Genomic DNA, 13113 nt, shown 5'->3' with positions numbered 1-13113 from the left:
ACATGCTTTCGTTTTTTTAATATTGAGGTCACACAGGCCTTCAAGTTGCCATGGAATAACTCTATGAGATCCCTCTATTTGAAAAGTCTGCTTGAACAGTTAATGTCATGGCATTTTTCCACATGTCAATGTAACTCTTTAAACTGGCAAATTTTCTGAGCTAATATGCTGGCATTTTGTCAACATGTCACCAGTGTTAATTTCGTTGACGAAAACTATGACAAAAAGTATTCGTTAACGACATGTTTTCACTGACGAAAACGAGACGATAACTAAATAAAAATGAATGCATGATAACGAAAACTGTAATAAAATATACTGACATTTTCGTCAACTAATAAAAACGAGACGAAAATATTCTTGTCCCACATGGCGGACATCAGTTTGCGCGCATGTGCTTATCTCATATAAACGGTAGAGAGAAGTCTCTGGGAGAAGGGGAAGCACACACATGTATTCTGTGTCTCCACACGGTAACAAGGCGTCTTATTTTCTTCACGATCGCTGGTAAAACGCCGCAAACTTGAAGCGCGACTGCAGGTGAGTCACCCCGAAACACATTATGAAGGAAGCTCAAAGGTTTTTATATGCCTATGTTAACTTATCTGCTAACACGAGCTGCTGCATAACGTGAAATGCAACATAAAGTCTGCAAAAAGAAACCAGCGCTGTCCTCTACTGATTATGGAAGTAATGAAGTGAGTCAAACTGTATATTCGAACCAAGTATGTAACATGTTTGCATGATTAAAGAAATGTAATACAATTTATATAATATGTCTCTTTGAAAGCTATTTCTCATTCATTGCTGTATCAAGCAAAGACTCTTTCTTCAAAGAGGCATGCCATGAGCCAATAGCCTTTGAGTGTGAGCCGTGTCAGAGCGTTTAATTGGTTGAATGAACTGAATGAATACGCCCTACTTAACGAGTCAATTGAGTCAAATGGGATTGAATGAACTGGAACATGTCCTTCATGGTCTAATGTTCCAACAATGCAAATCTAGTTACTGAACTTTTCTGAAAAATAAAGGTAATGACCTGGTTTAATTTCATTTTAAGGTGAAGTAAATTATGTCAAAACAGTTGAATCTTTGTATGGAACATTTAATTACTCCAAGTAAATGATTTAAACCATTTAGATTTTAGTAGACTAAATATAATGTATATTTATTCGACTAAAATGTTTTTCATATTTCGTCGACTAAAACTAAAATGATGGGGTTGACTAAAATGTGACTAAAACTAAATTGCATTTTCGTCAAAAGACTATGACTAAAACTAAATCAAAATTTGCTGTCAAAATTAACACTGCATGTCACACACAAGACAATAATAAAATTATATGTAGTGAGTTGTTCCAGGACTTGTTCTCTGACATATTTAAAACAGACATCACGTTGGTCAAGTGTCATCCATTTTTATGTCCTCTCTCTCTGCCTGCAGTGTGGTTTGTGTCGGTGGAGATGGCATGTTCAGTGAGATTGTGCATGGCCTTGTCTCCCGTACACAGAGGGACGAAGGTGTGAACGAGAACTCAATGAAGGACACCCTTCTTCCATGTAGACTTCGCATCGGAATCATTCCTGCAGGTTGGTCTACAGCAGGAGTCTTCAACTAAAATTGCTTGAGGTCCAGTAAACGAACCCTCCTTACCAGCCAAGGTCCGGACAATTAAATACCTAAAAATATGAATAGATGTTTTTTTTTTCATATCTATACAACGGCATAACAATGTATGACAACAATATAATGAAGGAAAATGTGCAAAATGCCCTAATCTCTAAACCTGCACTTAACATACATTCATTTCAACATGAACAACTTTAAAAGAAAACTAAAGTGTTGTTTTCTGCTGAACTGAGATTAATAAATAGCAGCATCAAGTTGTGACTGATCATCCTCTGATAACATTTCAGCTCTTCTTGTGGCTGTTGCAGCTGAAAGGGGGGTTTGTTTCATATTTTCTTTTAGTTCATGTCTTTATTTTCCTTCTAAAAGTGTTTCACAGAAGCCTCCATGCACTCTTTTACTTTTTTCCCATCAGTAAAGGGCTTGTTATGTTTTCCTAAGATCCACTGTATTCTTAGTGAACATTCATATGCTGGTTGTTGGGCGGTAAGTGAGTGAGGGAGGACCCGTTATATATATTTCCGTGTCCTTACCTCGGACTGCTGCGGGTAAGTTTCTTCAAAGTGTCCACGTCTAATTTCATAATGCCGTTTAAGGTTTCCAATTTTGACAACCGCAACAGACTCCGAGCAAATGAGACAAACCGGTCTCTTGCATGTCCATGCAGGAAGAATAAATGCAAATCTCTCCACCCATTCATCTCGGAAAACATGGTTTTAGGCGTCAACTTTTCTAACTTTTGAAAAGGACATTGTTTTTCAGTCACTGACTGTTACATCTGTCTGCGCGCTGTGCAGCGAGTCTGTCTCGACTCTCTTCACTCAACGACGTCTGAACGTAGCGACAGTGCACATGTTAACTGTCCGTGGTGCCGTAGGACCCAAACTGCTACTGAGCGGACCTTGATGTGCCTGGTATAAATTTGATTGCATTAGAAAATAATGTTAGGCGTTCATTTTTTTTATTATGTCAAAAGACTTTGAGGTCTGGATGGACGCATCTCGCGGTCCGCATTCGGACCGGAGTCCGCTAGTTAGTGACCCCTGGTCTACAGTCACAAATCTGTGAATGTCCATTTAGTCAATACATTTCTGTAGCATAGACTTCATCTCTTTTATTAATGTAATCCTTTGGCAATAGGCATTTGTGTCTGGAAGCATTGATCATTCTATGTTTCGTTACAGAAAACAAACTTGTGAAATGCACTATTTGTGCTGCTTAAGTAGGAACCTATGCAGGCAGTAGACAGCTGGTAGTCGATGTATATGCAGAGAGGTGATCTTGATAGAGATTAAATGTAAAGTCTAGAGAAAATGTTAAATACCTGAGGTCTTATTAATAATTGACTAACTAAAAAAAAGCTCAGGCAGATAAGGCTGTTGTCATGCACTATATTAGCATCATTCACTAGAGCTCTTGCAATCCTTGATAACTTAATGACTGCAACTTATCAAATCATGTTCTCTGATATTGCTGCCTGCCACGTAAACCTGACAATGGGAGACTCTTAAAAGAGTTTAGGAGTCCATGTTGTTATCGATATTGCAATCAGTGTGTATAATTCAATTTATTTATGGCCTTATCTTGCATTGTCCAGACATACAAGGACAGTTTGCAAGAGCAGCTCCTGGTCATTCTTTATCATGGTACCGGATTACTACACATCCCAAAACAGCTTGATTCAAATGTCTTCTGATTAAAAGCTGACTTGTGCCATGGTGGTACTATGATATAGTATCACCATCGTATTGCATCATAGTAGTATATGTGTCATGATTAAACTAATATATTTTGGCCTGAAGCATCATATTAAATACCACATTACATGCAACAAAAATATATTTTAAACGTATTATATCAATAAGTAGTAATAGTGCAGGCACAAATCTACATTGTCATTTATTTTTCACCTTTATGGTAACAATTGAAGGTGAAATGATCAATATGTACAATGCCAGTCATTGTTTTTAAACCTTCAGCCTCATAGTGGTTATATAAGCAATTTAAGGAAGCAGAATTAGACTATCAGCGAGCATATATAAGAGATGGAAAAAGGCCTGAACTTATCTAAAATCTCATCTCTTTATATAAAAGTGCCCTGCTATGCATCAGCCACAGTCATTTTATTCTGTATAAAAGAGGATCGAAAAATGTGATTCTCGTATGGCTTGAATGGACCAAGAACTTCATTGGCTTCTGATGTTTAGTTAACGTTGGCAATTGAAAGTTAGATGGCTGCTGCCCCCATATGCCACTGAAATTGAAAGAATGATTTTCATGCGTTAACCTTCGGAGTGAATTATGAGATATGGATTTAGGCTGTTTCTGAACCCCTGACCCATGAAATGTGTTTCTGAAACAGGTTCCACTGATTGTATATGCTATGCCACGGTGGGCTCCAATGACCCTGTCACCTCAGCACTGCACGTCGTTGTTGGTAAGCAGAAATCTCCATATCTGCAGTATGATACACATATCTAGCAATAAATGTGTGTGTGACATTTTCCCGACTGATATCTTGGAGCCAAAACATGCTTGTTTATGCTCGTCTAATAGTGTTTGGGTTCTTTGCCTGCACCTGTCAGATAGCGCTGGCTAGTATGACAGTATAAACCTTGGAAAGGTTTAAGTTCTGTTTTACCATTCATGCCTTAGTATATCTATACCATTATTAAAAATGAAGAAAATATAGCATATTCTTAAAAAGAATGTTATAAGAATTTTAATTTTTGGCACATTAAAATATAATTCAACTGATGTATGAATTCAGATATGGCTTATCAAATCAGAATTTAGAGTTGAAACTATCAGTTTTATAATGTTTTGTGTCTTTTGTTTTTAATTTAAGGGTTTGGTTTCACTGAAAAAAATGATTATGTGCCTTAGTAGATTTTATGAAAAGAAATTATTAAAATATAATAATGTTCCTGTTTTTAACAACAAAAAAATAACGGTAAAATAACGGTAAAATCTTGGGAATAAAATCTACTAATTTTGGTTGTTAAGATTTTCATTATTTTGTTAAGAGTAATTTTAATTGAACAAATTATTAAGTAAATCCAACTCAATTTTATTATGTTAAACCCATTTAAATTGGTCAAATTAAGTTTACTTTTATTCATTTTGTGTTGAGACTACATAAATAATTTTTGTAGATATAACTACCTTGGCAGTTGATCTGTAGTTCCCAGCATGCTTTGTATTTGACTGCATTAGGAGATTAATTTTCAAGATTAACTGTTTAAGTGTTTTTCTGTAAAAAGAAAGACTTGTTCGTGAGATTTAGGAGAGTTTTGGTATTGTTTTTAAGTTTGACTCTTCTTAGTTGTTACCGTTGTTCAGAAGAGTGGTGCTTGTGCCTAGGCTGAGGGAGGCACGATTTTAGTCATGAAGTGTGTTATTTCACTTATTGAGCAGTAACTGTGCTAATGCAGTAGAGACCACCAGTCTCTTATTACTTGACTATCTATGTTGTAAAACAAAATTATATTTCAATATGAAAGTAAGTGATCCGTGAAGTGTGAGTTAGACAAATGTTTTTGTTCAGCGTAATTTTTTTGTTTACTTTAAGTAACATTTACTTGATATTTTAACAAAAACTAAATGTATTTAATAAGTAGAATTTACTTTATTCTGGTTAGTAAGTTGAATTATAGCAGCAAATTTTACTTCAAACAATTTGTGAAAATTGTTAAAAAGATTTTATTAAGTAAATTCTACAAGTTATTTTTTTTCAGTCTATGTGAGGCTGTATTTGCACGAATGCAAGACACACTGTACACTGTAGAATGCATCACCAGGACAAACAAAGATTTTTCCAACTCCGCTGCGCTGTGTTTCACAGAAACATGGCTCAATGACACCATACCGGACAGCGCGTTACATCTGCCGGGTTTTCAGCTGTTCAGAGTGGATCGCATTGCCGAGTCAACAGGGAAGACGCGTGGTGGTGGATTATGTTTTTATATAAACGAAGGTTGGTGCAGAGATATAACAACACTGAAGAAGATGTGCTTTTCGTACTTAGAAGCGTTCTCTATCAACTGCAAACCTTTTTATTCGCCACGCGAGTTTTCCTCGTTTATTTTCGCACATGCTTGTGCGAGCGCGGCGCTGCAACAGCTGGCGGATTACATCACTGACAAGGAGCAGCAACACCCGGATTCTCTTATTATTATTATTGGGGACTTTAACAGAGCAAACCTCTCCAGTGAGCTGCCAAAATACAGGCAGCATATCACATGCCCCACCAGAGACAGCAACATTCTGGATCACTGTTACACCACAATACAGGATGCATACCACTCTGTTCCAAGAGCAGCTCTGGGTCTCTCTGATCATTGCCTAGTTCATCTTCTTCCGACCTACAGACAGAAGCTTAAATCTGCCAAGCCTGTAGCAAGAACAGCAAAGAGATGGAGCAGCGAAACAGAGCGGGCCTTACAAGCCTGTTTCGACTGCACGGATTGGAGTGTCTTTGAAGCTGCAGCCACTGATCTGGATGAGTTAACTGACACAGTGACATCCTACATCAGCTTCTGAGAGGACATGTGAATTCCCACCAGGACTCGCTTAACATACAACAATGACAAACCATGGTTTACAATGAAACTGAGACATCTTCGTCAGGCCAAAGAAGATGCTTACAGAAGTGGGGACAAAGTCTTGTATAATCAGGCCAAAAACACACTGACAAAGGAGATAAGAGCAGCTAAGAGAAGCTACTCTGAAAAGCTGAAGAACCAGTTTTCAGCCAACGACCCTGCATCAGTGTGGAAAGGCCTGAAAGACATTACCAACTACAAGCCATCATCCCCTCAGTCTATGGGTAATCAACGACTGGCTGACGACCTGAACAACTTCTATTGTCGTTTTGAAATGCAGAGTCTCACCCTTCACACCCGCCCTGACCCTATCTCTGCTATACCATTAACACCTCCTCTTGACACTCAAACTGCACTTAAAATCTGCGAAGAGGATCTGTGCCAGCTTTTCCGCAAACAAAAGATCAGAAAAGCACCAGGCCCAGACATTGTCTCAGCCTCCTGCCTGAAAGTCTGTGCGGAGCAGCTGTCGCCCATCTTCACTAATATTTTTAACAGATCTTTGGAGCATTGTGAAGTCCCTTCATGCTTCAAACGCTCCACCATCATCCCTGTACAGAAGAAACCCCAAATCTCTGGACTTAATGACTACAGGCCTGTTGCTTTAACATCTGTGGTCATGAAGTCATTTGAGAGACTTGTACTGGCCCACCTGAAGGACATCACAAGACCACTTCTTGATCCCCTCCAGTTTTCTTACCAAGCAAACAGGTCTGTGAACGATGCAGTAAACATGGACTGCATTACATCCTATAACACCTAGACAGACCAGGGACATACGTCAGGATCCTGTTTGTAGACTTCAACTCGGCCTTCAACACCATAATCCCAGACCTCCTCCTGCCCAAGTTTACCCAGCTCTCTGTGCCAACCTCTACCTGTCAGTGGATTATTAACTTCCTGTCGAACAGGCAGCAGCTAGTGAGGTTGGGAAAATTTAAATCCAGCACATGTACCATCAGCACCGGAGCTCCTCAAGGATGTGTTCTTTCTCCACTGCTATTTTCACTCTACACAAACGAATGCACCTCTACAGACCCTTCTGTCAAACTCCTGAAGTTTGCAGATGACAACACAGTCATTGGCCTTATTCAAGACGGTGATGAATCTGCATACAGAAAGGAGGTTGCTCAGCTGGCTGCCTGGTGTAGTCAAAACAACCTAGAGCTGAATGCATTCAAGACAATGGAGATGATAGTGGATTTTAGAAGGAACCCTCCATCACTTCCTCCCCTCACCATCCTGGACAGCACTGTGGATACTGTGGAGTCATTCAGGTTCCTGGGCTCCACCATCTCCCACATAGACTCCATTGTAAAGAAGGCCCAGCAGATGTTATACTTCCTCCGTCAATTGAGGAAGTTCAACCTATCACAGGAGCTACTGACCCAGTTCTACTCAGTGGTCATCGAATCTGTTCTGTGCACTTCAATTACTGTTTGGTATGGCTCGGCCACCAAATCAGACCTATGAAGACTACAACGGACAGTTCGTAGTGCTGAGAAGATTATTGGTGCTCCTCTGCCCACACTTCAGGACCTGTACGATTCCAGAGTGAAAAACAGGGCAAGAAAAATCATCATTGACTCCACACACCCAGCACACAAACTTTTTGATCTGCTGCCCTCTGGCCGGCGCTTTAGAGCACCAAACACCAGGACTTCCAGACACAGAAGCAGCTTCTTCCCCCAGGCAATCTCCCTCCTAAACAGATAACTGCTCCTTAAGAGCAATATTCCACTTCCACTACTCCTATAGTGTGCACTATAGTGCCTTATTATATCTACATTTTAATTATACATGTATATAACACTACCTCTACTTACTACATTATCCATTTGCACAAGTGTACATACAATCTGTTGATATGTATATTCTACTATATACTACCCTGTACAATGTCTCTTATATGTTATTATCCCCCATTTTCTGTAAAATAGTCTTTATTTTATATATGCACAATTTAGAATCTTTTAGACTGTAAATCGTATTATATTGTATTGTCATTGTGTTGAATGTCTGTACTAGAAGCTTCCAACACCAAAGAAAATTCCTTGTGTGTGCAAGCACACTTGGCAATAAAGCTCTTCTGATTCTGATACTCGCATTGTTAGACAGGGAAAATACTTTGACAACTGATAATTTATTTGAGGACACCACAATAATAGCAAAAAATCATTGTTCTAAACTAAATTTAGTAAATTCCTCTTTCTATCATTCCAAAAAGTTCAACACAGTCACACAAAATATGTTTTTTTATTGTTTTGAAACAAACATGCATACATTCTTAACAGGAATTGTGCCTAAATTGTTTGTCTAATGGTGTAGTGTTATTGAAGGTTATGTAGTACATTAAGTCTTTTAAAATACTCTAAACCATGACATTACACTGACAGTTTTGTTGTTTACAGTAATGTTTTTTATACCTGTGCAGAACTGTTATGAAAGAGGTGAGGGAGCTGCTTGATTGTTATGTAAATGCTGTCTTAACATCCTAATGGTCTTAAAATAGGGTTCATTTTCTTTATGCAAAATATAATTTTTTCGTTTACTTTTGATATTGGGGTGAAATATGACCCAGACATTTTCCTGACAGGTTTCATGAGTCACCTAACAGCCCCTTAACTATGATAAAATCACTGCCTCGAGTGGCTCATTGCTTTTTTCCAGCCATAACACCTGGATGGAAATAAAGCTTTTCAAAAAACTAATTTAGGTAGAGAAAGAGATCTAATTTTGCTTGAGTGTGCTCCATTGTTCAGATCTCCTAGCACAGAATACTGATGTTATCAGCCTGTTTTTTTCTTAAATCTGTCTGGGCATTTCCCACAGGTGATTCTCAGTCGATGGACGTCTGTTCTGTGCACGACAACGATACCTTTCTACGTTACACTGTGTCACTGCTGGGCTATGGTTTCTACGGGGATGTACTGACAGACAGCGAGAGAAAGCGCTGGATGGGGCCTGCCCGCTACAATATCTCAGGTACGCAAGATATCATTGCAGGGAATTGACTAAAAAAGACGCATTTTATCCTTGTGCAGTTTTAAACAGAAATTATTTTGGTACAGGTGTAAAAACATTTCTGTCGCATCGCTAATACGAGGGAACTGTGTCCTTTTTACCTGCTGAAGGAAATTCGGGAACACCCAGAGACAAATTCCAGTGTCGATCTGGGTAAATACTCTCTCAACTCAACTTTATTTATATAGCGCTTTTTACAATTTTCATTGTTACAAAGCAGCTGTACATGAGGCAAAACAATTAAAGTTATACCTGTAAAAACTAGAAAAATGTGAAAACACAGAAGACAGACATACCCACATACAAAACACTCCACAAACACAATATGCACACGTACTAACACACTTAGACATAGACACACACACACCCCCGCCAGGCAAATAGTGCAAAACAGTATGCAAACGGTGGCGAGGAACCCAAAAAACAAAACTGGGATTCCAGTTCCCCTCTGGCAAAAGCTGCTGCCTCTGCACAAGCTCCGACAGTGCTTGCACAACAAGGCTAAATAAAAATAAATAAACTTACTGATAAGGTACATTATAAGAATCTTATAATTTAAGATTATCATCAATAATCTATTAGCATTTGAAATTTTGTAGTGAAGATGTGTCAAGTCACCGCGTCCTTCTTTATCCAGCTCTATCATCTCAGCTCTTGGCAGGTTGCCGCTTCCCATTCTCCGCTCTACCATCAGGTCTGGCCATGAACTGCATCCTGTTCGCTGTGGTAACCTTGGAACAATGAGACAAGACTGGCTGAGAGTAGAGTACTGTTCTGCACTCTTTGATGCAACAAGTACATCAGTTGTGTTTCTGGTTCTGGTTGATCTAACTAATGCAGCCTAAACCCTCAGAGGATTTATATTATGGAAGAGAAGTGTATGCAAGATTAAAAAGATGCGTCTTTAGTATAGATTTAAACTGACAGAGTGTGTCTGCCTCCCGGACAGTGCAGGGAAGACTATTCCAAAATTTAGGCGCTAGATAGGAAAAGGATCTACCACCTGCACTTGATTTTGAAATTCTAGGTATTACCAACTGACAGGACGCCTGAGAGCGTAATGCACGTGAAGGACTGTAATACAAGAGTTCACTCAAGTACTGAGGAGCTAAACCATGTAGGGCTTTATAGGTAATAAGCAAGATTTTGAAGTTAACGCGATGCTTTATAGGTAACCAGTGCAAGGTTTACAGAACCAGGCTAATATGTTCATTCTTTTTTGTACGTGTAAGAACTCGAGCTGCCGCGTTTTGGACCTGTTGGGGTTTTTGTAATAAGCCTGCAGGGCAACCACCTAACAGTGCATTACAGTAGTCTAGTCTTGATGTCATGAATGCATGAATTAACTTCTCTGCATCTGACATTGACAGCATATGACGTAGTTTAGATATATTCTTTAGATGGAAAAACACAAATTTTCAGGTGTTGGTGACGTGGCTGACGACAAGGGTTTTATGAAACATCCGTCAATAGTTGAGCAGTATTCTTGGTTGTTGCATATGGCAGTTTTTGGGCCAATAAGTAACACTTCTGTTTTGTCCGAGTTCAGTAATAAAAAGTTGTTACTCATCCAGTTTTTTATATCGACTATGCATTCCATTATTCGATGGAACTGCTGTGTTTCATGAGGCTTCGAGGCAATATAAAGTTGAGTATCATCAGCATAACAGTGAAAGCTAACTCCGTGTCGCTTTATTATATCTCCTAGAGGTAGCATGTATAATGTGAAGAGCAGAGGCCCTAAGACTGAGCCCTGTGGTACACCGTACTGGACTTGCGATTTGCGTGACACCTCATTGTTTATTGCTACAAATTGAAAACCATTTCAAAGCTATTCCCTTAATGCCAACGTAATTTTCGAGTCTATGTAGGAGTGTGCTGTGGTCAATGGTGTCGAATGCAGCACTAAGGTCTAGCAGCACCAATAACGAGATACAACCTCAGTCAGACGCCAATAGCAGATCATTTGTAACTCTGATCAAAGCAGTCTCTGTACTGTGACATGCTCTAAATCCAGACTGGAATTCTTCATTGATGTCATTCCTTTGGAGGAAGGAGCATAATTGAGTTGAAACTACTTTTTCCAGAACTTTAGATATGAAAGGTAGATTCGATATAGGCCTGTAGTTCCCTAGTTCTCTAGGGTCGAGTTGGTTTTTTTTACAAGGGGCCTTATAACAGCCGCCTTATATGCTTTAGGCACATGTCCTAATGTCAGAGATGAGTTAATAATACTAAGAAGGGGATGTATAATTTCTGGGAGCATCTCTTTCAGTAGATTTGTAGGTATAGGGTCTAGCATGCATGTTGTTGATTTAGATGATCTAATGATTTTAGACAGTTCATCGTGATCTACGGTAGAAAATATTGTAATTTCTCCTTAGGGGCGCTGTAGTTAGTTTGTTCAGCGGGTTTCACTTCTGGTTGCATTGTTATAATTTTTTCTCTAATATCTTGGATTTTATTTGTGAAGTAGTTCAGATTCTGGATATCAGCATAACAGTGCTGAATTTATAAAGTTGCTGACGATTTATTTTTTGTTAATTTAGCCACTGTGTTAAATAAAAACCTAGGGTTGTGCTGGTTTTCTTCTATTAGTGATGAAAAGTAGGCGGATCTAGAAGTTTTTAGGGCTTTCCTGTATTTTCGAATACTATCCTTCCATGCTGTACGAAATACCTCTAATTTAGTTTTCTTAAAGATGCGCTCGATTTTTCGGGCCGCTTTCTTTAGAGCCTGAGTGTGTTCATTATACCATGGTGTTGGGCTGCCATTTTTAATCTTCTTTAAACGTAGAGGAGCAACTGTGTCTAGCGTTTCCGAGAAGGTGGAGTTAAAATTTTCAATGGTAATGTCAAGATCTTCAACATTATTTCTCTTGCTAGAGATGTGAGACAATTCAGGCAGATTGTCAAGAAACGCATCATTGGTAGTTGAAGTTATTGTTCTACCATATTTGTAACAAGGAGTTTTATTTGCAGCCGTAGGCCAGTGAAGCAAACATAATACCAGATAATGATCCGAAATGTCTTTACTCTGCTGAAGGATTTTAACATCGTCCACATTTATACCGTAAGGCAGTATTAAATCTAAAGTATGATTAAGAAGGTGAGTGGGTCCTGACACATGTTGACTAATGCCAATGGAGTTAAGAGTGTATTTGAAAGCCATTCCTAAAGCATCTGTATCGTTATCTACATGGATGTTAAAGTCACCAATCTGCGGCCAGTACTAGTTCTGATAAGAACCCACCAAATTCTTCAATATAATCTGTGTGGTGCCCTGGAGGCCTGTATACAATAGCCAGAATAATTTTAAAAATGTTTTATCCTTAGTATTAGGTGTTGAAACATGAAGTAGCTGACAGCTGACAGAGAAGGCTAAGCTAAACTTATGACATGAGGTGCAAGTAACAATAATAGGAATAGAAGCCATAACTCACCGGGTTTGAAGTGCAATTCCGACTTACCAAGGTTGCTCGATGAATCGTAGTATATACGCTTAAAAAGAGAAACAGTTAGCACACAAGACAAACTAGAGGCAAGATGATATTCCACGGTGTAAACAGAAAGCAAGCTAACACACTAATGCTATGCTAACGGCGTTAAGTTAACTATCAATTTTGGTTTAGAATCTTCAAGTAAATAACAAGAACAGGGATATTGAGATAACAGGATAAGTTGGCAACGACAGTGATAAGTAACGATAATATTAAATGAAGTGCAAGTGCAGGGATACAAACAAACTGTCGGCAGTGATGCACCGGAAGGCAGAATGGACAATAGACTTGGAGTACTGCGACTTGACAATAGATACTGTCTATATATAAACCGATGTATCAAATAGCATTGCGCA

General features: G+C 38.8%; 1 protein-coding gene across 1 annotated transcript in view; it reads left to right on the top strand.

Moving 5' to 3' along the window:
• cerk (ceramide kinase) overlaps nt 1-13113 on the top strand; it is a 34861-nt gene that overhangs the window by 9626 nt on the left and 12122 nt on the right. The window contains 4 exon segments of the mRNA XM_057324417.1: nt 1445-1590; nt 3993-4067; nt 9067-9219; nt 9306-9411. Coding sequence (XP_057180400.1) covers nt 1445-1590; nt 3993-4067; nt 9067-9219; nt 9306-9411 — 480 coding nt within the window.

The sequence above is a fragment of the Triplophysa rosa genome, linkage group LG24, assembly GCF_024868665.1.
Source record: "Triplophysa rosa linkage group LG24, Trosa_1v2, whole genome shotgun sequence".
Classification (NCBI taxonomy): Eukaryota; Metazoa; Chordata; class Actinopteri; order Cypriniformes; family Nemacheilidae; genus Triplophysa; species Triplophysa rosa.
The sequence above is the reverse complement of the archived record's forward strand: the minus strand, read 5'-3'. Positions and strand labels throughout refer to the sequence as shown.